Below are 27,951 nucleotides of genomic sequence, written 5' to 3' on the forward strand. Positions count from 1 at the left end.
ACACGGCAGCGGGGCCGGGCTGAGGCCGGGCCGGGCGCAGGCGGGGCGGGCACTGCCCCCGTGTGGCCGCAGAGCGGGAGCGGCCCGAGCCCCGCCCGGGCAGCCACAGCGAGCTGCATCCTCCTGCTCGCGGGAAGCTCAGCTCAAACAAACAAACCCGCCCTCCACAGCGGCTGTTCCCTAAAAACAGCTTTTGCACCTATTTTTTTTTTTACAGGTGTTTAAGGATTTTCAGTAAGACAAATATTTTAAAATTACTTAAATGGACATAATTCCTTTTGCATGCTCATTTAGGATTTCATTCACCATACTTATCAGTTTTTATTTATTTATTATTACTAAAATATATTTATTTATTATTACTAAAATACTCAGGAAAAATAAATAGAAAGCTAAACCTACTCCTACTGGACAGGAGTTAGTGTTTTTCTAGACAGAAAATGCATAGAAAGTGGCAGCTCTGGATTTAGCAGTGAAGCTACAGTATTATTCCAGGAGTTGCTCACTAGGGTTAGTAACGTGGTGCACTAAGAATTTTAAAATAAAATCCCCCCAGGAAAACTCCGGGTGCTATAGCTGCTTTTCAGTGGTTTTCCCTTACAGCATTAAGTGTTAATTGGCAAGACACATGTAGTAATCTTAGTCTTGATTTTATACAGTACAACAATTCCTAAGTTTCCTAGAAATGTTGAAGGACTGAAAGAAATGTATAAACATAAAACTGCCTGTAAGTACACAAAACACCCTGGTTAAGTCACCTTGTCTTCATGCTTTTTCATGACACTCCCACATTTCCAAGCCCCAAAGAAATGAATAGAGCCATAAGAATAATATTTTTAATTAATACAGAAAAAGCACATAGTACATTCCTTTCCAGCAGCAGCTCATTCAGCCCTACCATTGGAAAAAAAATAAATTAAGGCTAGTTGAGGGCAACCTGATCCAATGGTTTGTTTTCCTTATGCCTTCTTGGAGACAGCCTTGTAAGCTTAAGAGACTATTTGTGCACAAAACATGGGATGTTTATTTAGCAAAACATCAAGAACAGATAAAAACATGCTTTGTTACAGTGGTAAAAATACACAGAGCTTTCAAGCTGCTTTTTACACCAGCTCAGTTGGGAAACCACACCAGTCTGGTATGCAGCACGGTGGTGCCTTGGTACTGTATGGAACTGGCAATTGTCAGGGATCATGGTGACCACGCTCAGCTACTCAGTGGAGTATAAAGTGCACGAGAAAAATAAGTGCATTGAAATGAACCATTTATGATCAAGAGCAATTCTTGTTACACACAGTACTTGCTTAAAATGGGAATCTCACAGGCTGTTCAGTACAACACAGTACTACAATTTTCAAGAGCACAGAATCAGTATCACATATTAGAAAGATCTTTACTGAACACAGATATTTTTGTATTTTTTTTCCTCCAATTATCTCCCCCGCCCAACAACAAGCCTTCTGATGTAACTTACAGTGGGTTTGGTTGGGGCTTTCTTGAAGGATTTTGTTTGCTTGAGTAAATCTGTAAGGCATCACCTCTAGCTAATACCTCCTCTTTACCCTCTATGTTCAAAATAAGCAAGGATCTAGTGGCACAGTGATTTGTTCCATTTTGAACCCCTAGTTCTAAAAATGTTTAGCAGAGCAGGCAAGTTGTATGGGATGAAGGTTTTTTTCCTCAGTTACAAAAGTTTGTCCTACGAAACTTTACATTTTTACAGGCTGTCAGGAACCATGCTGTCAATGTATTTTCCTACTCACAGGTTAAGGCCATTGTTAGCAGTACTTATGAGCCAAACCATGAAGAATGATCTAAGTGCTATTAATTCGGGGGGACATTCACCATATTGAAAAAAAAAAAAGAGAGAGAGAGAAAATAATTGATTGGGAGGTTTGCAAATGCATTAAACAACATAAATGTTGGGTGCTTAGTCACTGGACTCTTTGGGCATTACAGTTAACAGCAGTAGATGCTTAGAATGCAAGCTTCAAAATAGCTTATTCAAATCCCCTACAAATATATGCTGAAGGCTAAAAAACACTCAGAAAACCCCACCTTTTTTACCCTTGCATATAAGTTATTTTACAAGTTTCCTTTCACAGTGAAATCACTTTTCTGTTTGTATACTCGTTACTGAGAAAGGAAATAAAACTGGGGTTATTTCTGTAACATTTCATTTACATTACCAGATCACCTCCAATGCAGTGCAGTACAGAACACAGCAATACATTTTAGATTAAAAGAAGATTCCTTGATTGCCAAAACTAATTTTTTTTGCATGCTGTAGAAGGTATCTCTGCCCTCTTAAGTGGGCAACAAACTAACCATGTAATCAGACAGTGCTTGCAAAACTATTTACCATTTTGCAATAATCTATAGTACAAAAGGCAGGCTGCAAAGCACTGCCTGCCTTTCCACACACAGTATTTGTCACCAAGAAGTGTGCACAGTAAAGAATATTCCCTGTGTGTCCCACAGCAAGAGTCCACACTTCTTTTCCTTTTCCAGTGAAAGGCCAGGAGTTTGGAGGCAAGAAGCCAAGTTCATTTACACCCACGTGCATTAGTTCACTTCTGCTAATCAAGTATATCTCCTGAAAAGCTGGATCCTTTCCAGCTGTATGAAAGAGTGGATATTTTGCTACAAGATTATTCACCTAGGAAACTTTAATAGGGCCAATTCCAATTCTCTCCTCTGGCCATAGCAGGTCCAAGGCTGTTCTCCAAGCTCAGGCAGGAAGAGGTAACTACACATAATGAGTTGGGGGGGTGTTGGAAAGATGACACCAGTGGAAGACAAATGCAATTAATGCACTAGGAAAGTCAAAAATAAATCTAGGGCTAGGGAAGAGAAAGAGTCCAGACATTCAGACTGGTCTCCTGGGTGCAGGTTTGTGCTTGGGCCTATGTTTGCTCCTTGTTCAAAGGGGTCACTGCTTGGACCTCCTTCCAGGTTGGGACACAAGGGGCCTGGTTATAGATTCCATCACCTAAAATCTCACCAAATGTTTTCAGGAGCGAAAGAGGTCAAGAGCTCTCTACTGAACCTAGAGTTTTGTCAAGGAGCACACACTGGCGAAATAAGGCAAGGGAACATGAAAGCCAGGAGACTCTTCCAGGCCAAAGCACAGGTGACAACTTCTAATAACCTTGTTGCTCTTGACAGTGAAAGGTTGGAGCACACTTCATGCAAAGGCTAATGGAACAGATCAACCCCCTCAGCAGCCCCTGCTTCTCACAGATTAGTCCTTTAAGCAGTTTTCAAACCTCTCTCTGCTACCCTCTACGGTAAAGTGTGTCCAAAAGAAAGATTCTAGGTTTTCCAAGAAAAACAAAGTAACCACACTTTCTACAATAAGGGATCAGCCTCCATTGCCTTTAAAACAGTGGCTTTCTCAATGTAGCTTTTCCAGTGTTACATTGTGTTATCTCTTCCCTTCTACAGACTTGATCCCAAAAAGGAAGTTTCCATATAAAACAGTTTAAGAGTTGAAAATGTACAGTTCATATAGATGCAATTTCTATGACCAGATGTTACTGTATATATATATAGCTGCATGTTTGCTAGTAGTGTAGACAGAAGTAGCTAAAAGGCAACTAAAACAACAGTATGTCATTGCAAACAGGAGCCTACAGACTTTAAAGTATAGTACTTTACATAAACACAGGTTTTGCAGCTTTTCAAGTTAGTTTTCATCAGATACTTGGTATACAGTAAAACTCTGATCTACCTTTATGTATAGCTTCATCTTTCCAGGCAGAGATTTTTAATATTCTCTTTTTAATATTACTAATCCTGAAATGAAAAGTCAGATGTGTAACATTCCCAGGCAGTAGCTTAATGTACTGTAGAAAATTCAGTTTTATTTATCAAGGACTGGAATTCACTTCAGTAACATTCCCTGAGGCAATCCATGATTTTATTGTTTTGTCCTGGAATCATTTGTGTACAGTTACTGTTCTGTTCCAGACTGCTTTGTTTCTTTAAAAATAGACACTTAGAAATCTAAGACATCTGTTAACTTTCATTGCTAATTTTATATTTTAGCAATTATGCTTCCCCTTAATACCCTCTTCTTTTCCTCTCTTTCCCCTCCAAAAGTTGCAAGTTAACAACACAGCAAGTCTGTATGCTTGATTTTTGCAAGACAGGGATTCAGATCTTTAAATGAATGTTAATTTGTGGAACTGAAAAGAACGTAGTAGATGACAGAACACAATACGCAATGAGCAGTCTAAAATTTATCTTACTCAAACTGAAGCTATTCCCTCTTTGAGAGAGAATCTGTGGTGCTAAAAAGATCAAGGATGAGGAGACAGGGTGGGGGCACAGAAACACATGAAAATCATCATCCCTGTCCACAGAAATGCACTGAGCTAGAATACTGAATCCTTACATTCCCAATGGACTAAGGAGATTTCTCCTGATATAATTCCACCTTCAACATTTTAAAAAAGCCTGTGTATCATCAATGCACTTAAAGCTTTTAAGTTTTAGTAACTTAACTTTGTTTATAAAACAAACACACACAAGCACACTTCCTAGAGTGCAAAATGCTTAAATACTTCAGTGACAGAACTCCATATGTAGTTTTTGGAACAGTAAATCCTCTTGATGTCATAGTCAACTTCTTCCATTGCCAGCAACGGTTGTATTGAACTACCCAAAACTGCAGCAAACCCAAGAGCGGGTGACTCTGTACTGTCTCCTCAGTTCTGCAGAGGTTCATTTGTATAAACTCATTGTTGGACTCTGATACATGCACATGTAAGCATCACAAAGCAGTCTTCGTGCACAGCCTTGGATTTTCCTGGAATCCAGTGAGTGCAATTCTTCTAGAGACATCTTCAGGTATTCACCAACTTCTGGACACGGGGTAACTTGTGGAATGTTAAAGCCATTCTGACCTCCTTTTAAACCATTAGGAAAGAAGGAGAAACAGATTAGGAGAACATCTATATACATTTGCTCTTCATAATGTACTTTTGTTATGACAGCATCACCAGTTTTTGAAAACACCTTCTAAAAAACTTAAACATGCCACACTGGACTGCTGCAGGGTAAACACCTATGAGAAGTGTATTGTTCAAGAAATTACTGATAGAATCAGAATATCCCACAGTGTTTACCAACAAACCACACCCACACAAACACATCACAAAACCAGGGAGAACTTTGGGTTTTCATTAACACTAAAAATTCTGTGTGACTTTAGGAAAGCGACCTGAATACATAAACCATGTGACATGCACTGAATTTGTAAATAACATGACAAGGGTAACAGCTGATGAATTTACAAACCATGTCTGTACCTGACTTGCAAGACTAAGGTACCATTTGCTCCTGGCCATTTTCCTAAAACTGAGCAATTTCAAACAACACAAGTATGGACATCCTGCTGTTTCCAGCAGAGATTTTTAGCTTACAAAGAAAAGCTGAAGAAAAATATTTGCAATACTAAAACCCCCCCCTAAGATCAGCAGGAGATATTTCCAGCATCTCATGTGTCCAAATTCCTGAAATAAAGTGGTTCTTTACAAACATCAGTCATACGTATTTCAAGCACTCTGAAACGAAGCTTGATTGTCTTCTGGCTGTTGTAAGAAAGTGACTTTACTTCTGCAGCAGAATCATTTTCAACAGGAGGCAAGACTCTTCTCTCCCTCCCTCACACTGTAAGAGGGGTTCAAGAAGACTTCATGCAAGAACTGCTACTATGTGTCTGGCACTTCATCTATTACTGTTTTTCTCAGGCGCCAGAATTACAGAGTCCATATTTAAACGGGATTTGTTTAAAAAGCAGCATCTAAGAAAACAGTTGTTTTACTGACATTTGTATTATTACAGGGTAACAATTTTCCACTGATAACTCTAAAGGGATTCAAAGGAATAGCATAGATGTTGTAATGTGTGACTACTTCCTTTATTCTAAAGACAGCTACCATAAGTCATTTAAGAAAAAGTAATAAAAATATTTGTATGCTAACTGATAATCACGTACATCAACTTAAATATAAATGGAAAGTACATTCCTGCAGTTGATTATTTAATATTAATTGTCTCTGCCTAATTTGTAAAGCATAGAAAAATGTATAGGGAGTCCTACTAGGAAACTTCTGCAGTCACTTCTGTACAGTCTTATTACTCAGGTATGCAACTAAGGAGAAATTCAAAGTACACAAATCAGCAGCTGCCATGAAATCAATTGCTAAGGTAAGGCTGAGCCAAGATCAATATGCCAGCATGAAGTTAAACTACACTAATACCCCCAAAACTTTAGGAAATAGCCACTGAAATCTAAACTACAGATACAAAACTGCAAGAGAAAGCAAAGAGAGTAAAGGAGAGTTACCATCCCGATCTGCCATGCTGTCGAAGAAAAGCCAGGCGGAGTCGTCCCTGCCGTACTTGACAAAGGCCACGTAGTGGCTGGTCTCGATGCACAGCACTGCAAACAGCTCCATCTTCTGTGATGGGATGCAGCCGTGCCGCCAGTCCCAGTCGGGCAGATCCTTCGGAAGTGACAACGGATTGAATTTATGACTCTGTCTCTTGGGATGAAGATGAACCTACAATTGAAGTGATATTTCAGAAAAGAAAAAACACCCTGTAAGATTATTTGTTTTGGTGGCAGACAAAGCTAAAAAGGACATTACTGCTGAAGAGAAGATTAATGGTGTTAGAGAAGGAACTGCAATAACAGCAGCTGACTAAACGTTTCTTTTATTTTTTTCCCCACCAGTGTAGTTCAATATTGCTCAGAAAATTCAAATCTAAGATTAGAAGGCAGATCAGGTTTAATGCAAGTTTTCTACTATGCTCAGATTTGAGAACAAGCCATGACTGACATCTTCATGCAATTGCAAAACAACAAAACATAGCATTTCTGTAATGAATTTATCAACTCTAAAAAGGTAGCATGGATAGAAAATTGAATTTAAAACACATGGCTACTACTTCTCCATTGTGTCCAGTCTGGGATTTGGCAGTTGCCATGCTGATAAACACACTGCAGGAGCTCCTGATCTGTCACCAAAAGAGACACTTTACTTGGTGGGTGGCAGCTACACTGGTGCTGGTGAAGAAGTCTCACTATCTCTTCTGCCTCTCTTTCAATTACCACAGCATTGACCATTTGCGTAAAACCCATGTAAATACCAAAGACAAGCACTGACCTGTGTATTGCACGTTTTGCAGAATTGCTTGATTTTGCCAGCAGAAATATCAGTGTCTTCATAACACTCCCTGCACTCGTACATAGCGAGCCCTCTGCAGATGCGGCACTGCCTGGGAGCTGCAGTGGCAACAAAGGCATTAGTCTCCAGGCTGGGGAGGCTTTGTTTTTTAACAGAAGGAATATGAAAATGAAGGAGAACTATTACTTTAAATGGAGAACAACACTACATAAAAAAAAAAAAAAGTTAAAATGAGATTGCTAATCAAAGAGAAATGAACCACTCTATTTAACTTCTCTTTGGTACAATGTGGATTAAGAGAAAAACATTTACACAGTAAGTGACAAAACAAGATGATAAAAATCAATTGCATGAACAAGCAAAAACAGGCTTTTAAATCATATTGGCTCTCTCTCATCATAGTGGTCTTAGCTCCTACAGCTGTCAACACCAGAAAAAAAAAAGAAAGAAAAAAGCATAAGCTGATGGCCAATACGGTGAGAGAAAAGGCCATGGCAACTTCAGAGATTATTATTCTAACGAATTTTGCAAGTTTTATTAATTCTTAACTCAAATTTAAACCCAGGTGTTCTTCCTTAAGATAACACAATGAAAAATTCAGTGGATGGCCAATGTCAGAAACTTAAGTCACAAAAAGAAGGGACATAATTATGGCTAAAAAATGCACAGCCACAATATACCACAGGTGCACACCCTCATTTCAGAGTCCCTTTTAGTCTAATGAACTAATGAACAGCCATATTAATGAACTGCTCTGCTGCTAATAACTCAATTCTAAAACCAGTCCTGAAATAAGTTCAGTTGTACAGTTACTCAAGACTTAAATAAACAAAAAAAGAAGTTGTATTCTATACATTCTTCTGAATTAGAGCTTCTACATGAGGGGGGAAAAGCCTTCTATCCAGTAAAATTTCATTTCTCCTCAGCCTGAGCATCTCACACTATCTTGGTAAATATATAACAGAAAAAAAACCCAATAAACCACCAGAAGTATCAGTAATACTTTAACTGTCTTAATTATTCTCAGCAACTCTCTTTCACTATACAATGCCATGTTATATACTTACTGTCTTCAAGTAAGTCTGTTATATTTAATTCCAAGGATGGAAAAATTTTATTGAACATTTTGAAGTCTTTTCCAAACCGGGGCATCTGGATAATCAGGCAAGAGGGTGCCTAGGTAAAATGCCAGAAAATAATGTAACGAACTTGAGATAAATAATTATCTAACTTTGTAGACATTCTTCTAATGCTATAAACATATTCATGTTTTTTAAACTCACAGCCCACTGACAAAGGTATCGCAAAGTATTAGTCCTTAAAACAACTCAATGGCAGCAGCTAAGTTTTCTTTTATTAAATCTTTACCTAAATCACTTTCATCTGTTCAACCAAAGAATACATCTCATTAAGTTAACCTTAAAATGCTTTTGCTATGCAGACATCCTGGATCACTAACACAATATTCCCATTTCCAACATGTCTGAATGTTTTTGCACCAAATCCTATTTTTCTCCCATTGCCGAACGAACAGATATTTAGGGATGGTCACTTCTAACAAGGCAACTGCTGTCACCAACCTCTGCAAACTTCAAGTTGCTGTTGATGAATGACCACTCCAGTAACTGCTGAATTGTTGGGACTCCAACTTTCTCATTTTTGTCCATAAAAATTTGATAGAAATAACAGTCTTGTACTTTCTGACCAGCTGATCTAAAAATAGTTTAAAAAACAAAACAAAACAACAGAATTCTGAAGCTCTACTGCAATGATAAATTGCATATTCTAGGAAAATAACATCTACATGAAAATAGTCGACAAGACATCCTCTCTGCATTGAAATATATTGTGCTTAAAAAAAACCCAAACAAACAACAAAGCCTGGCAAAAGCCCAGACCCCTGCCCCCAACAACAAAGTGCCAGGCAGCCAAGTATTAAGTTTGAATTGATGATGGAAAAATTTAAAGAAACAAAATCAATATGAGTTTCAGAGCATGTTTTAAAAACATATGCCTGTGAATGGCTGAACTACCAACTAAGCATCTGCATCAAAAACTCCAAGATAATAAAGCAGCTTTCATTGGAGAGACAATTAGGAGTTGCAGTAATAAAATATCAAATGAAACAACACTAATTATCTTCAGTATGATGGGTTTAATGAAACATTTCCTCTAAATCAGGGCGATATTTACACTGCTTCCTGCAGTGGAAGTCTCACACAGATGGCTAATGTTGCTAGACTTGCTCTATAGTTAGCAGAGAACTCTCCAAAAGGATAATCCAAATTCAAGGCTGTCCAGCTGTAATTGTTAAGACTCCTTCCATACCTAGGCAAAATCTGAGGCAGATTACCACACAAACTGCCAATGCAAGCCATAGGAAGTAGTCTGGAGAAACTTCTTTATCATCACCAAAATAAAAAGGGAAAAAAACCTTTCCATTAAATATACAGAATCAAATTATCCTCCTCAAAAAACAACCACAAAACCACAACACATCTTGTATAGCTAGGGAGAGGGACACAGGATTAAGCTACCAATTTAAGTATGTTTTGAGGTCAGATGTTCAAAACATAGTGAAGTATCAAGTATCAATGTTTTTAGATCGTGTTTCTGTCAAATAAACATAACTCAGATATATCTGGGAGGAAATCTTCAGATAAACAATTCAAACCTTCTGAAAGTACAAAAGAAAGGATATAAAAGATGATGCTTAGGTTGAAGAAATAGTTTTTGCTACTATAGAGAAAAAACATACAGAACTGACTAGCCTCTTAACAGCAAAAGAAAACCATTAGGTTGGAGCTGTTTCATCTCAGCATCAAAAGCTCCTGAGAACTTCCACCAAATTTGCTATAAACTGTAACCTCCTCCAATCCCAGCCAGCATTTAAGCCAGTGCTGCTTCTAGAATCCTCTTGACACCTGACTACTCTAAAAAGCATGATGCTCAGTGTTACCACTACTAAGAAGAAAGGAGACTTCTGAATTGCCCTTCAGGAGTTCAGGTATGTGCACAATACACACAAACTCTGCTGCTAAAGCTGAATGATGGAACAGAAGTTTTGTTCTGTGTATGGCAGAGACACAACAAAGCCCTTGAAGTCCAAAGAAATAAGATTCACCTTATTTTCAACAGTGGCTCAACTCTCAGAATATGGTGAAATAAAATATTCAAAAATTCTTCTGGATCTGGAGGCAGGAGAGAAAAGAGTTTTGTCAGCATGCAAAACCAGATGCATTACTCAAGACCCACTGAAAGTGAAAGTTTTCAAAATTTTCATAGAAAAAAAGTAACAGTTAATTTTTACAGCTTTATTACCCCAATAAGACTATGACAAACTAGGAATATTTTCATGACAAACCTCTATTTTTTCTTTTAGTTTTAGATGGCCTTAATAAAAGGCTTAAGGTAACAAATCTTTTCAATAAAGTTAAAAAAGATGCTCTGTATTACAGAGGAATCATTTAGCACCACAGAACTTTTCCAGGAGAAAGAAAAGCTTTCAAAAGGAAACTGAATCTGCAGAGAGCCACTGAGGAGCAGTGACAGTAACAAAACCTACACCATAGTCCCAAGTTCATCTAAACTAGGAACCAAGTCCTCTAACCAAGAATGCAGCCAGCCAACAGCACTACCCAGAGGGCTGTTCTCCCCCATCACAATTTGCTGGTAAATTTCTCTCCCTGCTACTAACTGCAGTAAATACTGGTTCCAGCATTCTGTATTTACAAAGAAAGTAGTATTCTCTTGAATAAAAGCAAAACAGTTACATAATGTAATGCTAATTAATCAATATATGTGGCAGAAGATCACAAAGTTGGGAACTGATTTTTCTAACGTGATTTGAACATTTTATTTCTTAAAATACTACATAACCATTGTAACAATGAAATGTTGTAGTGCAAAAGTTTATTCCTTAGGGATCAAAGTGACAATTTGAGAGAGGACAAACACCCCAGCCTTATCAGTCTTCTCCACTAACTTTCAGGGGCACAGGAAGGCACTAAAAGAAATCTAGGCAGTGGAAAACTCCAGAATTGTTCAGCTACGATTCCTTACATACCCAAAGAAGCAGAAAAGACCTTTCTAGCAGCCAATGGTCACTCAGATCTCTGCTCGAGACACTACTGCCACAGAAAAATATCAGGGTGCTTTGTTCTGGTTTAATTATGTAGCAAGGTTCCTCAGCTCCTTCACATTAGATTCCTGTAAGTCTCAAAGAAAAGCAAACCTCCCCCATTACCTTTTTCCTCTGAAGTGAATCCTGATGCGGCCTCAACTTTTTCAAGTATTTTCCTCAGTTTCATTATTTTTGTAGCACATACATATCCGTATCTAAGATAAATGGGTTTAATAAGCTATTAGCTAATTTGTGATCAAGTCAGAGAAGTAAAAAAAAAGCCAAAACAAATCACTTAGAAACTGAAATACAGGTTCTCAAATCATTCTTTAACTTCATACAGTATTTTTTCACAACTATATATTGATTATTTATATTTAATCTAACTCCCAGTTTTCTTAATGTAGTATAAATTTAATGCAGTGCTCAATGTTCTTTCACAACCTTTAAGAGCATTTTTAATCATCAACTTACCATGATAACTATTTTCAGATTTGTCAGTTAATTATTTTTTCTTTGTTTTCATTCTAATTTGCACAGCTTAATACATCATTTCAGAATGTCACAAAATAATAACACTGTCGGAGTTGTTGACAAAAAAAAAACTTCAATATTTTAGAAAGACACAGAGCTGTACTGCTGACCTAAGAAGCTGAGGCTTTGAGCATTCAGTCTTTTCCCCTAAAGTTAAAAGATCAGTAAGGCATTCAGCCACCTCAGGCACCTGAGATTTCTGCTACTCCATGTGCATCCTGCTCTCCTACCTGTTCACAGACCCTGGAACACAGCAGTCCAAGCACACGCTCCCTGACAAGAACAAGGCTTCAGGGGCCAACATTTTTATTTATCAAAATAAAAACTTTGTCAGAAATTATTCAGTGACAGCCCACAGAATTTTGGAACTACAAGTGTATTAGTCACATGTTTGAAAAAAATTAAGCTTAAGAATAACAGCTTTTCATGGAGATTTTTGTTGCACCTCCTTTGTTCATCGTGCCTGAGAAACTACAAAGGTCATATTAAGTTCTTTTAATAAAAGTATTGTGGCCACTTGCAGACCACATGTAAAAAGTAATGAGACTTCTAAAGCCTTGCTAAATCTATCAAATTGTGCAACTCCATATAAGCAACACCAATAATTTTCTTGTCAAGTATAACAGGATTAAAAACATGTAAAGATGAATGCTGTGAACAAACCTAACTTGTATTTATCAATACTTTTGTAGTCACACTTGTACTTTGTGCTGATCCATTTGCAAGTAAGAAACTAGTGAAAATATTTCTCACCAAACAGTGAATAACTTTTTCCAGTTATCACTGATTAAATTTGCTATGAAGAAAATGTAAAAATACTTTAAAAAGTACACTGAGTAGCAGCAGATAGCAAAACATCTCAGATTTACAGTAGGAATGCAAACACTGCAGGATCTCTCTAGTTCATGTTAGACTAGAGACCAGTTCTTGTTTTCACTTACATTCTCAGAGGATTCACAATCTCTGTCCTCAGCAGCTCCTGAGTCTCACTGTAATACTCTACATCATTAATTTCTTTAGGTCTGAGTAGCACAGTGTCCAAAACAGAGCTAAAAGAAAACAGGCTACAAAGAAAAAAGGAAAAGGAAGGTTGTTTTGACCATTCAGATGCCCGAGCAACATAAGACAAACCAAGCAAAGCCACAGAAGAATTAAAGAACTAAAACTCAAAAAGAGGCAGTTATGGACAGGGGACACAGCTGCACTAAACAGCAAAGTCCACTCCAACCCAGTACCCTTTCTGCAGCAGAGTACAGCCAGTTGTCCTGGCAGGATTCTGCAAAGAAGCTGTAAGAGGCATTTCCCTCCCTCCACCCCCTGGCCTGTGTTCTCCTTATCCTTGCACCATTTACAGGCCAGGGACTCCCTGTGTCCAAACAAGCAGATCCATAAGGGCCAGGCCAGCCTGGACACTTCACTGCTGGCACTGGGAGAGCACAGGGACTGCAGCACAGGCCACTGGGAGCTGCACAGGAACACACACACAGTCACGCAAGCAAAGATCACATGTTCTGCATTTCTAGGGACACAAATTATGAACTTCTGCTATACAAATTATGAACTTACCAGAATAATGTGGAGTCTAAGTAACAGGAGTTGTAATGACCCTGGATACCTTTCTTCTTTCCAATCATTGTCTCTAAACCTTCTTTTTCCATTTTTGGAGGAGTGTTTTCTTCTACCACTTCACTTAAGTAACCTCCAAAGGCTGAAATATTTTTTTTCAAAAGACACTTTAAAGCCTCAAATCTTATCCCCCTTGAGATCTTCCTAGTAAAATCTTATAGCTAAGTTGATGCCTTAGTGTAAGCATTCCTTCTCTGGACTAGAATAGCATTTTTTTATAGCTGAGACTCACTGTCTTCCAGAGAGTGAACAAGGCCCTACATTCCACACTAGAGTGTTTCAGAAAGCCTGCAGCACTGAATTAATTTTATCCAGCAGGAATGAAGTTGTCTTTTCATTACAAATGCCCTGTTCACACTATCTTACAAGTATCAGACACTTTTCTTTGCTGTTGTCCCAGACTATACAATGTGATCCAAGGAATCTAAAATGCTTGAAGTTACAGAAAAAATAAGTTTTTCACCACTAACTTCCATCATAAAAATACATGTTTTTATTTGTTAATATTTAGAGACTAAAATAATTTGATTTTATAGATTATAGAAAAATAACTGCCTTTATTTCTCTTAATGTAATCATACAGTGCTACAGTTACAAATACCATTTTCAGCAAGATTGTTTTAAAACTTCTAATGTAAAAAGTGTACTGTATAAAAAATTCCCATACTTTTATAACATTTCTTTAAATATATGAACATTCTCTTGTTTTAAATCATAAAAGAATAATTCAAGAATCGCTATATTCTGCACAGGCTGATCTGTTATTCATTAAGCTCAATTAAGTAATACCTGTACAGATTTCCAAGTGCTCAGTAAAAGCACTTATTGCAGGAATGGATGAAACCAAAGCCCTGGCCAGTTCCCAGCTGATAAACAAGACACAAGCACAAGGTCAGTACCTAGAGAGTTGCAGCGCTCGATCTGGTTGGAAACAGGCTGGAGTGAGGCAAACCTGGAGTCTGGCCTGCAGCTTTTGAGTTTAACAAAAAGAGCTTTCTTTGGAGCACACGTGAAGTAGCGAGTTCCTTTAAATGTCCCATCCGTGCAGCCGGCACATTCATCTTCCTGAAAATCCAAGTGAGAATTGAGCATTTCTTATTTCTACAATTCTGCAGTAAGACATTTGATAGCTTATCTACCCATAAGTCACCCTTCTGCTACTCTGAAGCATGATATACACTTGTTTCTGCAATTCAGTATCCAAAGCCTCAACTGAGGTGTTGTTTGACTGGATTTATTGAGAAAATTAAGACTTGCATGCATCTTTCTTTCTTCAGGCTTAAACTTGCACTACATCCAAAATAAAACAAAAATTCCATCAGAAGCAACATGGGGAAGGTAGGAGGAGAGGCTGTGAATTCAACCTGGTCCAGATTCCTTCTGTAGTTAGAGCACTTTTCACCACTTAATTAAAATCACTGAGCTTGGGGTGGTGTGAACATTTTTTGCGTGATTTGGCTGCACAAGAAAAATGCCTGCTTCAAAACACATACAAAATGTACATCAAAGAGAGAACACAAGCTAGGAGTGAACAACAACAAGCTGTTATCTTTGAGAACAGGATTTAAGGTACATTGCCTGCTTACTAACAACAGCTAGGCTTTAATGAAGAAATGCATGAGTGGCACCCAGGTTAATGCAGGACACCCTAAGGAGCAGGCTCAGAATGCCTGTGGCAAGCAGGCATTCAAAACACTCAAAACACCCACAAGGATCAGGACTTCTTTGTAACAGCTGGAATTTCAGTCACATTCTCACATACCTTGCTTATGTTTTACATAATTTTACACTGTTTTATGTAATATTTTATTGAATGTTGTCCCAAAATAAAGACCCCCATCTCCCTAACTTGTATACATTAATTTAACCAATACCCCATCACAGCCTTGGCAGCAGCTGCCACAGAGGGAATGTCAGTACACAACAGCAATTCATGTTTGAGGCAAATGTGTTTTTTTTTTTTTACAAAGGGCTCACAGAAACACATAAAGCACATGGCTGTCAAATCAACAATATCACTACTGTCAATTATCAACACCAGCCTTACGGCTCTGACAGTCGTCACTCTGACTGCCTGCTTGCTGATCTGCAAACAACAAACAAAAAATTACATTCAACAAAGACTACTGCAGCTAGACAATTTTATATAAAATTCCACTTAAAGCACCTTTAAATTTCCTTTTTCAATTACAATCCCCATAATGTAAGCAAAGGACGCTCCTCTAAAGCAAGGAATTGACCAGCCCTACAAAATCCTTTGCCCACTGTGATACAAACACATTTCGGAGTCTACTGACAGGGTAAGGTGTGGGGCAGCCATGAAAGTCAGAGCTTATCAAAGAACTCAGCACCAAGCAAATCACTTGGCAACCTGTTTGGGCAAAGCCTCCAGACTGGCTGCTTTTGCAGCGTATAAAGGCACCAGCTCTGAGAAACAAAACTAGTAATTAGCATTAATGTGAACTAGAATTTATATTTACCAGTTCCAGTCCTGCTAATACTTCATTTACTCCAGGGGGCTGGCCAATCCAGCGGATTACTCCATAGAAAGGAGGATTTTCTTTTACTTCAGCCAAGGAACCTGCTTCAAGACCATGTGAGTTTCCAATTGGGCTTGCTGATGATGGACTCTCCTGGGTAGCTGTAGTATTCACATCACCCATGACAGACTGAACAGATAAAGAGAGAGGACTATGTGCAATAGTACCATTAGTACTTGTTGTTTTTGTCAGGCTAAAGGGGAGGGAGTGAAATCTGTTTTCTGTAGACACAGAGTTTGTTAAAGGTGGCTGCAGTGGTGGTGAAGAATGCCCAAATCCAGAAGATGAATCAGTAAGTGACTTTGAAGGGTCTTCAGCAGCTGTCAAAATTAAAACCAAGATGTTAGTAAGTGTTGGGTTTTTTTTCCCCTTGTATTAAAAAAGAAAAGATTTGCTCTCAAAGGAGCAACATCTGATGTAACAGGTGGGAAGCACTAACAGCTGGGGACATTTAGGAAGACTTTTGTCACTTGGCAGTACTGGAGACACAACACTGACTGAGCAGACACTGCTGCAGTCCCACCACTTTTACCACAAGCAACAGAAATTAACAGCACAGAGAAAGGAGATGTTAGAAACTACACAAAGGTTTGGACTGAAATCTTTTTTTTCATCATCACATGAGGCTTTTCCTTTGAACGTGAGTTAACAGCCCCAAAGATTATGACTGTAGGGGGAGAAACTAGAAAGAGCTCACTGGGCATTGTGACTGAGGAAATTATTTGGTTCACAGCTTAGAAATACATAAATAATTGCTTGGAGATATTTGCAAATGGAAAAGTGCTTATTCCATTGACTTTATCACAACATACTTCGGTTCTAAAACAGGGAATCAATCAGTGTCTATAAAGAATAAAGGACTTAAATATGTCATGAGCAATGCAGGGCCTGATATAAGAGATCACAACTACATGGAACAGCACAAGCACTCCGTCTTCTCTCATCTCTCTACATAGTCATAGAATACCCTGAGTTGGAAGGGTCTCTAATACACAATTGGTATTCACAGAACTCTGCCTCTTCATCTTCACCCATTCTCCCCATGTTGTTTCATTAAATGTAGTTAATGTCTTAAAAACATTAAAAAAAAGACATCTGTTACAAAACCAAGAACAATTTTAACCCATTTTCTTTAATGGTTCAAAGAATTCAGGGGCTACTGCTGCTACAGGTTTCTGGTGTAACTTAACAGTTCAGTATTTACCCCTTCAGTCATTAAGCCATTAGCCACACTTTTCTAAAGTTTACCATGAAAAAGAAAAATAGGTCTGGAATCAAAGCAAAACATATTGATCCTTCAAGTACATGCACTCAAGATCCTTCATACTTTTAAAAACAAAAAGAGAGATTTTACAGAAATAACTTTTTTAAAATACCGAAAAAAACCCACATATACTTAATTTCCCTGCTCCCACTTCCAGACTGATTAGCTGGCATGGCACAATATTACTGTTCCCTGGGATCTGTAACACAGCTACAAAGACAGGCAACATACAATTACTGTGTACACTCAGCTACAAGAACACTTCTTGTCTTCCATCCCAGCCTCAGCTTTTATTTTGCCTGTGAGACATGTGCATTGCCACAGAGCTGCACATGAACTGCCAAGAACATCATCTCCTACACACAGAATAAAACCACAGGTCACACCAAGACAGAGTACAATCTCACAGGGGTTTCAAGATGCTTTTTGTGATGTACTATGTATTCCACTATGACAACACAGTCCAACTGTTTTACATTTAATCTCATCCTTGTTTTATGTGAAGAACGTAACACACCCTGGTTTTGTTTTGTGGGTTTTTAGAATACATATAAAAAAACCTGTCCTCTCTCTTTACCTTCATCAATATACCATGGGGATTTTGTTTTTGTTTGAGGCTGAGAGTCAACTGATGAGCCATTTAATGTGTAGAAGACTTCAGATCTGCTTCTATTTCCAGGTTCAGAGGTAGATCCTGGAAAAAAAAACATATTTTATCGAAGAGATTAAACTTTATTTATAAAAGGCCACCTACACTCTTATTTCCCAGTATAAATTTGTTACTAAACTTTGAAGAAGACACAACTGCCTTTCCACAAAGGAGCAAACACAGGTTAGTACTAAGCTTACAACAAGGTAGAAGTGTACACCAAACCAACACACACTCTGAGCTGAAATCTCAAGTCAGCATGCTGAAAAGAAGGAAAAAATTCCTCTCAAGAGCAAATTTTTCATGACTACAAATTATGGATATAAGAGGATATTTGCAATACAGTTACAATAGGTGGGTTTTGGTTTTAAAGCACTAAAATTTCACAGTAGGCAAATAAATTACTGATCCAATTCCAAATTTATACCTTGTCCCAACATATAACCACAGTTACTACAGTGAAGATCATCTCTGCTAGCATCCAATGCCAGGTAAAATGACAACTTACAGAATATACTGTCATTAGTATTCTACTATCCAATGTAGCCACTAGTAAAATCAAAAGACACTGAATTTTGATTTCTGCCTTAATGAAAAAAACCAAAAAGATAAATTGCTTCTCTTTCAGTTTGACTTTTTATTTTTCCTCTCAGGAGGGTTTTCAGACTTGAATAAAAACAAAGTCAAGGAAGTTTCTATTTTGGGAATCCAATTCTGGTTTTGAATCACAGCAAAATTAATACAGTCATTATTAAGTAGATCTGCTCCTGAGCTAAAAATTTTGAAGTAACTAGTTCTGCAAGAAGACAACAGCAAACCGTATTTATTAAAAACCAAAAAAAACCAATAAACACACCACACTTTCAGAAAAACTGAATGCAGCCCTGACCTGGTAATACTAGACAACTAGGTAATATGGTCAAGAATTTTTGCTAAACCTCAAACTCTTTTTCATGAAAATTAAGGCAGTTTGAGCAATCTTAACTTAAACTATCATCTCCATAATGATTAAATTCATATTAATACTCCAGAGAAATTTAACTTTTAAGTACAGTTGGACTTGATCTCAAAGGTCCCTGCCAACCTTGATGATTCTGTGAACTTGACACATAACTGACAGAAAAGACAATACTTTTTTGCAAGCAACAAAATTTTGTAATCTTACAAAAGTAGAGAAAATCCCTTCCCATACATACCTATAGCCTTTGGCTTACTATGATTGAACATGCCTTTGTCACCACTTCTTGAGGTATAGGCAAGCTTGGGAGGTCTCCTGTCCTGTGACACAGTCTCTAAGACATGGAACATGAAGAGAGTATTAGCTTCCCTTTGCTACATTTTCACTATGTTACACAAAGCTCACCTCAAAATGTAACTGAACAAAGCTCTGCTATCAAAGCTTTAACACTGAGCAGAACAAAGCCTTGTTTGGCACATGAACAACATTTTGTGTGTATAAAATCTGCTTTTATCACGTCAGCAATTGCTTGCTGCAAAGACTACAATTTCTTCTTGAACACATCAAATAGGTTGACTTCACATCCTTTAACGTAGGTATGTGTTTCCATTATGGGAAACAGATACAAGAAATTTAAAGTTTTTCTCTACAAACACATCTACAATAAATGCTCTTTTCAAAAAAGGAAGAAGTCTCTGTGAATTCTCCAGAGAAGAGCAGAAAATTTGTGCAAAATCATGCATATCAACTAAACCAGCAAGTAGGAGGCAGACATAAGAAAAGTCAGTCAAATTGAAGTGTGAGAGCAACAATTACAGACTACAGACTCATTAGAATCTGCCTAGAGATAGTACCCAACTAAAGTCTCATACAAACTTTTCTTTCTTCAGAAAAGGAATCAGGGAACTGTAGTTGTTACAAGTTAATACTATTCAGTGAATCACTGCAGTGAATTTTTTCCACAGTCTTGACAGGCATTTCCAAGTATTTATTCCCAGAATGCATATATAATCCTGTCAACACCTTTCAAGCACAGAAAGAACAACTTTCTGATCAAGATATTTGAACCCCTGGAGTAAACTGAACAACAGTCCATAGAAAAGATTCCCAATAGAGACACTCACATATTCATGAAGATTACACACTGCACAGTATCGTAAATACTATACACTTTGACAGGAATTTTGTTCAGTATTAAAGCTTTTCTACTAGTAAGAATGTAACCCAAAGGAGGGCAATACTGAACAGAAACATAACAGAGAAGGTAATTCAAGTGAACTTAGGAAATTAATTCTGCAGTATTGTTTTAATCATATAACTGTGCCTAGGTGGAGGATGTCCTAGATGTTATCAAAGTCTGCCTTCTGGTTAAGAAAGCAGGGCATACCTGGAATAACATCATTGATATGCAAAAGAAGTGTACTTTCAACACTTGCAAAACTGCACAGCTGTACTCCATTATATCTTCCATCCCAGTTTCCAATCGGATTATCCTAAAAATAGAAAAACACATTACATGTATCCCAAAAGAAGATTTACATCATACTGAGTACACACATACGTCTTTAGGAATATAAAGAGTAGGAGAATGAAACACTTGACATCTACTTTTTCCTGTAACTGATTTTGTATTTAGAATAGCCAAACATTCCAGTCTTTAAGGTAAGCTTAAAACATTATCTCTTGAGAAACAGCTCCTACTTTAACAAGCATTTTTCTTTTAAAAAATATTACTGATAAACAAGCTAGAGCAATTCCAGTGCATTTTTAGGAAACAGGTAATGCAACCAAGAAAACTCAAGCATCTAACCAACCAAACCAATAAAATCTTGAACTACCAAAAATTCATGTTGCTAGAAATAATTTTTCATTACAAGCTTTAAATTTTCTTGAAAGATCAACTTTTGTCCTTGAAACTCACACTTTTAAGGTAGAACAAAGTCAAACAAAATAGTTACATGAAAAAAAGCTTTTAAAAATGGCTAACAAAAGAAAAAGACATCCAGCCTACTTTTTTAACAGGCAGAACAAAGCCAGTCTCACAAGACAAACACTGGACTCCATGACTGACACCTAACATGGCAAGTAGCTCAGTGGAGGCTCCTCAGAGTATGCAGAGTATTTTGCCTGAACTGTTCAGCATCAAATACAACACCATTTACCTGATGCCAAGAAAATTACCACCAAATGCATCTTTGAACACAGTGTTTATTTCCCATTTTAGGTCAGCCTCCGCTGAAGTAGCTTGTGGGTAATGTTTCTTCTTCTACGTGCATGTCATTCACTAGCTAACACACATGCAGAAGTTATTAAAGTCAGATTATTTTCTTACCATGTCCACTCCAACAACGTATCCTAAACTTTCGTTTCCTGGTAAGACATCACAGAATATAACTGTGCCATACTCTATACTCTCTCCTATCTTCAGAGAAACCCTGGAGTTGATCTCCAGAGGAGGAAGTTCTACCTGCATTGCATCAACTGGAGCTGCATAGTCACTTTCCAGTTCATTGTCATCATCTTCCACCAGCTCCAGTTTGTCCAAAGCAACAAAAACCCCACAATCCTCATCACATCTGAAAAGCTGCTTGCCTTGGTACTGTCCATCAGTAAAGCCCTGACCGCGACCTTCTTCCTAAGTGGTGGAGGAGGAAGAAGAGGAAGGAAAAAAAAAAAAAGATAAAAAACCAAATAATGCATTTTGTGAAAAACAGACTACTAAAAAAGCAGTGACATAATCCAGTGTTTTGGACAAATTGCACTAAGAATTTGTCTGATGCTCTATCATTATTGAGAGAATTCTGTTTCAGAATCTGTGGCAAATATACAAACTGTCGATCTTCAGGGAATAAAGAGCAAGATGTCCCTAGATTAGAGAGTAGCTGCAGGCAGAAGCCTTTAAACTCAGAGAAGCATGTTTTCTTCAGGTGCAAATTTTGCTTCAATCATCAAATTCTTGCCATATCAAGACAAGACTACTTCATACTAGACATAATGCCAAGCATTCAAAAATTCCACTTAAATGCCATATAAAGGGGGATGATTTTCAGAAACACTTGGGGCTGACATTCCCTGAGGTTCTCAGTGGGAATTACAAAGAGCTCAGGAAAAGTTTGAAGAGTACTTTGAAAAATATACTTCTACAGCAAGAGGAGAACTCTCCTGAACCTAATCCCTCAATAGCTTATGGCTGGCATCAATTTTGCAGAAATATCTCACAAGAACAGAACAGATACATTCTCTATTTTAACTAGTTGCCATTGGACTTTTAGGGATCACCAAAAACACCAGGCCTAAAATCCAACCCTGCATTTACAGACTGTATCCTGACACAGGCAAACAAAGTACTCAAGAGAAATCTGAGAGTCAGATATTCACCGTGATAGGGCTGTAAATATTTTTTGCCCAGAGGAGTTGTGGATGCCTCATCTATGGCAGTGTTCAAGGCCAGGATGGATGCAGCTCTGGGGAACCGAGTCTAGTGGAAGGTGTCTCTGACCTAACAAGGGGTTTGGGACTATATAATATTTAAGGGCCAAACCATTCCATGATTATATGATTTAATTTTTTCTGGGCTAAAGGACGCAGAGTATGTTCAAGTCTTTCTACCAGCCCATGCAGTACATCAAGCTTCACTTAACATGGAGTTGACAAGGCTGATGTGATATGGCACATTCACATAAAAGTATTTACGGTGAGACTGAAAGTAATGGATTTCAGGGGTAATATGCTTCTAGAAAAAAAATTATTAGGACTTCCTCTTTATACTGAAGACATATTTAGCTCACCTCATAAAGTATATCTGATACCACCCCTTAGCAAGTAACTTACCAGCAACTCTACTCCAAAGTATATCCCTGTCAGGGACCTTTCTTGCATTAAGGGTCCCCTGAAGCGAACAACTCCAGGATATTTCTCATCCCCTGATCTCAGCTGTACTCTAACAGGTGAGCCAATATCTATCTGGACTCCTTTAGCTAACCTGCTTTTGCTCTTAAACAAACTGTATCTTTCCTCACAGTTAGTAATAGCCAGAAGCAACTCAGCTAGTTTTTCATTTATTTCTATAACATCCTTCTCATCCACAAACAGGATTGCATGAGGTTGTTCCAGAATCTTTAATCCAATCTGCAGTTTCTTGCCTTTACATGGAATATTTCTGGAGTGTGCCACAGAAGAACGGTCTTGAAAAAACTGCCCAATGCTACCTTTGGGCACTTTCAAGAGCTTTTGAGTCTGCTTGTCTATGACACTGCATTCTTGGAGAAGCAAGTAAAAGATCCGCTCTTCCCAATAGGATGAACTTGCTTTTTCTTGACTCCATAAGCCTGAATTCATTGTGATTAAAACTTTAAAAGCTGGACAGAAGTCTTCAAGAAAAATAAGCTCTTGATTTATGTGCAGTGATCTTTCCAAATTCTACTGGAGGGTCCAATCTTTTTGAAACAAAGCAATATTCATTTTGCAAAGAAACACATTCAGAGCAGGAAGCCTAGAATAAAAAAGAAAAGGAAAAAAAGACAAAATTTAATTGGGTAAGCACACCTAGCCTTAAGTAGAACATAAAACAATTTAAATCTGTGACCAGATTCATTCCTCATACAGATCAGAGTTCAGCAAAATGCAAGGCAGTGACCACAGTCCCAGAACAGCCACTGTACTGCTGATCACAGACAGACCCAATTACCCATTTCTGCTCCTTACTGTAGTGTATTTCATTTCCTTCTTTAGTTCCTTGAAAAAAAAAAAGGATTGTGGAAAACATGTAATGAAATGCAGAAAACAAAGGAAACAAACGTAAGTGAAAGCAAAAAGAAAACTTAAGTGCAAATGAACATAAATAAACAACCTCCTTTACTTACAAATGGTATTTTAATGAAACTTTCCACTATAAAGCTCTTTTCCCATGGTTAGTGACTACTTATTTCTGACAAAGTGTACTGCATCTGTCATCCTGCATAACATTTTGATTTAGTGAAGCAGAAAATTGTGTTGACAAAATAGAGCAGCACAAAATGGGAACTTTAGTAACTTATAACAGCCATTTCTTTAATAGAAATGGACAGTTCCAGTAATATACAATATATGAAAACCAAATTGCATCAGCATTGCAACATGCAATTCTCAGAAAAAAATGGGAGGCTCTTAATTTTATCATTCTAGAAAGATAATTCACTTCAACAAAGAAATACCTCACTTTCACTTATTAAAATACCATGGAGCAAATATCTCAGTTAAACATCATCTTTAGAACTACAGTTCACAACTAATAAAATGGAAAAGAACAAATTGAAAATACTTCTTTGAGCAAGTGTGTCTATAGTTTTGATCATAGTGGATGCATGAAGAAAGATCTGCAGTACCTTAGCAGGATTTATTCTTCTAAAGATGACAGCAAAGGGCAGTGTACAAGTTCAGAATGTATTGCCATGTAAATGCTCCTGTTCCCAATCTGTGATGCCAGTTTAATTCAGTTAAAGGACAATCTCAATGACTATTTATACCTAAAGGCAAATAATCTTTGTCCTTGTGCCTAGGTACCTATTTCTCCACAACTTTTCTCTGATGGCATTCAAACAGCACAAAATCTATTGTTATTTGTTCTTCCCTGTTTGAACCCAGTTTAAGCTATTGGAAAGCAATGAAATCCAGCAGTCCTGCAATTATTTCCCTCATCTTTTCAAACAGGCAGAGTATTTAACAAAACTCCAAGAAAAGCAGTAACTAGAGACAACCTGAAACTTGGGCAAACAAAGCCTCATATTTCAGTCCCTAGGAACTCACAGATTGCTGTGCTGCCTTGGTGAGGCCCTTGTACCATGACAGATGTGACACGAGGGTGTCAGTGTCACCACCACACCTCCACCCTGCTGCTGCAGCAGCTCACTGGAGTTTCCATCTGCCAGGTAAGTAACATCTGAGGGGCAGGATCCAGGCAGCTCCAGACCTCGCTGGAGGAAAGGCTGATAGTCCATCCATCCATGTCTTTCCAAGTTAGAAAAGCATTTTTCCTCACTTTCCTTTGATACACATAAATGGGCTTTAATCTTTGTTAATTAATGAGTAATAAAAAAGTGGTGAGCATAGGACTGAAATAGTTTATGGGGAAACTGATGAAGAACACAGCAAGATTCCACCCCTCCTGCCCCACATGGAAACATGACTAAATAGTTTTTGTAAGTCTACTCAGATGGTAAAATAAGAGCTTCTTACAAGTTCTGAGTAGTTTTCTCCCTTTACTTTTTCCACACAATAGGAAAAAACCCCTCTGTCTTGTTTTTCATAGCTCCATTTTATGTTCTCAAGAACATTTATGTTCTGTCAAGAGCTGACACACTTCACTTTCCTTTTCTTTGAGCCATTCCACAAAGTTTCTCAATTCCCAGGAGACTGCAAACAAATATCTCCAACATTACAGGGATCCTGATTTCTCCTACTTCAATTACACAAACAATTAATTTTAGTAAGTATGCATGGAATAATATATTAAAAGAGAAAGTCTGTTCAACAGCTTAAAAAATACTAATTTAATTTTTTTTAATAAGCTTTATCATATCTATTTTAATAAGTATATCTTGTTTGCAAGTACATTGCTGCAACAGTACAATCTTCACACGTGTAGTAGTGCAGAATTCAGGCTGAAAACTTGCCAACAGCTGCATTTAGATTATGTAACAACTTTATGTGGTCTGTGGTCAGTCTTTTAAAACCCTAGTCACCCACAGAAATGTTACTAAACCCACTGGCTATAGTACCAAAAGGCTTTTCTTTATTAACGAGCTCATTATCACTATTTAAAATGCCTTCCTTTAAAAACTTATCTACAACCACTGTCCCATACAGCTTTAAAAGCCAAATACCCTTCTTTTAGAATAATACATGTGATAAATTAGTATTTTAAGAGTACAGAAAAGCTTGTTAAAAGGGCATTAAGTTTTGGCAATGTATCAAAAATACATTTACATACACCACTCATTTTATGTATTATTAAGATTATTCTTACAGCCATTTTCCATAGAATTCTGTGAGTAAAGAAAAATCTTAGCTGAACAAACAGCATAGTCATAGCAGACTATGACCAGAACAAACTATCAGACACTGTTTGATTAACTTGGGAACCAAGCAACTTAATCCTCACCACAAAGGCATCACACACTGCACAACACACTGCAGCTACAAGACTTGTGCAAACCCAAGGGAACTCGACCACCAACAGGGACAATTTAAGTGTCAGAGCCCGTTCAGCTGCATCCTTCTATTCCACCCACTACCTGAATTTTTTCATGCTCAGAAGTCTTTGGGGAGAAACAGGAAAAACACAATTATGACTGCAACACTACGTACTTCGGAAGAAAACAACATTTTTTAAATTGTCAGAAGTAGGCCATAAGCTACCTAACTTCAAAGCTTCCCTAATTTCCTTTATTTCTCGGCTGTGAGTCACTGTTGTCGCTACAGAGACACCTCATCAGAATAACAGTTTGCTCTGAAATTCAAGACCTCTGTTCCTACCCTGCAGGAGCCTTAGATGAACTATATTAAGATATTCAAACCAGCTATCAAGTTTCAGAATGAACAAACGTCTGTGGCTCTGATTCAGAGTATAAAATGAAAAGGCTAAAATAAACTGTACAGTTTCTTTTAAAAACTGACACTTTAATATCAAAAATAATTAAATCAGCTGAGATGCAAAGTTCTGTTCTTCAACAGCCCAAAACCAATTTTCACGGGAAGGTTAAAACTAGGAGCAAGGAAATTTAGGTGCAGGTGAATGCACAGATTTACATGTCGGCAATACAAGGCATGAGTGGAAGAAATAGAAACTGCTTCTCGACACAGCGGTGCAACCAAAGTAATACAAAGATGTTCATACTGGTAGCATGATTCCTAAAAGAAAACGCACCTGCAGTTGTGTTCGGCGTTATAAATCTGACACAAACAATCCCCGTGAGAGCAAGAACAGGAATCGTTCCCAAAGGCCAGAATGCTGTGGCGTTATGAGATTTACCAATGCGGCCGCTCTGCAGACACCCCGGGCCAGCCCTCCCCAGAGCCTGAAATAGGTGTGCTCAGATTCCGAAATTATATCGAATATCGTATTTCACCGGCTCTCCCACGGACTGTTTCATGGCAAGGCACGTCCGGGCGACCCACAGGCTCTGTGAAGGGTCAGCTCTGGAGAATAATGATCCTCCCCTGGCCCACCCTGAGCATCTCCTCTGCTCCCCGGGCGGCCCCGCGCAGCACGGGGAAGGAAAGTCCCCGAACTCTCCCGGAGCGCTGCTCGGGGACTGAGCTCAAGCGGCGGAGAGGCCCAGCAGGGCCCGCCAAGAGCGGAGCCCCCGCCACCCCCGGCCCGGCCCGGCCCCGCCGCGGGGCCCGGCTCCCCCAGCACGGCGGGGACGGCGGCGGCCCGCGGCGACCGCCCGGGGAACCGGCCGGAGCGCGGCCTGAGCAGGCGGCCGCGCCCCTGCCTGACGGCGCCGAGCGACGTCCCGCGGCCGCGCCGGGCCCCGCTGGCTCCTCACCTCCTCCTGCCCGGCCCGGGCTGGGCCTCCCGCCCGCCCGCGGCTCCGGCCCGGGGCCTCACGCGCCCGACGCGCCGGCCCGGCCCTCTCCGCGCTGCCCCATCGCCGCCGCGGCCGCGCAGCGAGCGCCCGCACAGCCGCTCCTGCTGCCCCGACAGGCCCGCCCTCCGCCGCGCCCGCAGCCAATCACAGCGCGCCGGCGCCAGCGCTGCGCGGCACTATTGGCAACAAGCGCCGCCAGTCACCAGCGGATTCGGGGGTTTCCAGCGCATAGCGCTTGTATGAGCCGCAGGGCAGGGGGCGGATGGCGGAACACTCCCCCTGGAGGGCGCTGATTGGTCACGCAGGGCGAGTGGGCGGGACATCTGGCACACCGGAGGCGCTGATTGGATGGCGCGAGCATGCCCCCAGGGGCGGGGCTGGCGCTGCGCGCGGGTGTTGGTGCGCGTGCCACGCCCCGCTCCCGGCCCCCGCGGGGCCCGAGCTGCCTGAGGGGAGCTTGGCCTGAGGGCCCTGAGGGCTCCGGGGGC

The 27,951-nt window shown here is 39.2% G+C and overlaps 1 protein-coding gene and 1 long non-coding RNA gene across 4 annotated transcripts; one reads left to right on the plus strand and one right to left on the minus strand.

Annotated features, from left to right (window-relative positions):
• Nucleotides 1-822: 822 nt before the first annotated feature.
• CYLD (CYLD lysine 63 deubiquitinase) lies at nt 823-27,577 on the minus strand. Of its 3 annotated transcripts, none has more exons than XM_064386262.1 (17): nt 27,422-27,577; nt 22,725-23,385; nt 21,361-21,528; nt 20,281-20,386; nt 19,132-19,227; nt 17,864-17,980; nt 15,963-16,342; nt 14,382-14,547; nt 13,423-13,564; nt 12,798-12,920; nt 11,446-11,537; nt 10,324-10,390; nt 8,780-8,912; nt 8,267-8,375; nt 7,179-7,297; nt 6,356-6,572; nt 823-4,913 (listed from the first exon to the last, which is right to left on the minus strand). In XM_064386262.1, the coding sequence occupies exons 2-17, from the start codon at nt 23,229-23,231 to the stop codon at nt 4,729-4,731; spliced, it is 2,727 nt and encodes a 908-aa protein (XP_064242332.1). In that variant the 5' UTR covers nt 23,232-23,385; nt 27,422-27,577; the 3' UTR covers nt 823-4,728. The 3 variants fall into 3 exon arrangements, with proteins under 3 accessions (XP_064242332.1, XP_064242330.1, XP_064242331.1); XM_064386260.1 differs by having other exon boundaries at nt 21,226-21,528; XM_064386261.1 differs by lacking the exon at nt 27,422-27,577 and adding an exon at nt 26,797-26,970 and having other exon boundaries at nt 21,226-21,528.
• Nucleotides 4,908-7,691, plus strand: LOC135279151 (uncharacterized). The gene is made up of 2 exons (XR_010346475.1): nt 4,908-6,216; nt 6,312-7,691. It is a non-coding gene; the product is annotated as an uncharacterized LOC135279151 (long non-coding RNA).
• Nucleotides 27,578-27,951: the final 374 nt, after the last annotated feature.

This window comes from Passer domesticus, chromosome 12, assembly GCF_036417665.1.
Source record: "Passer domesticus isolate bPasDom1 chromosome 12, bPasDom1.hap1, whole genome shotgun sequence".
Classification (NCBI taxonomy): Eukaryota; Metazoa; Chordata; class Aves; order Passeriformes; family Passeridae; genus Passer; species Passer domesticus.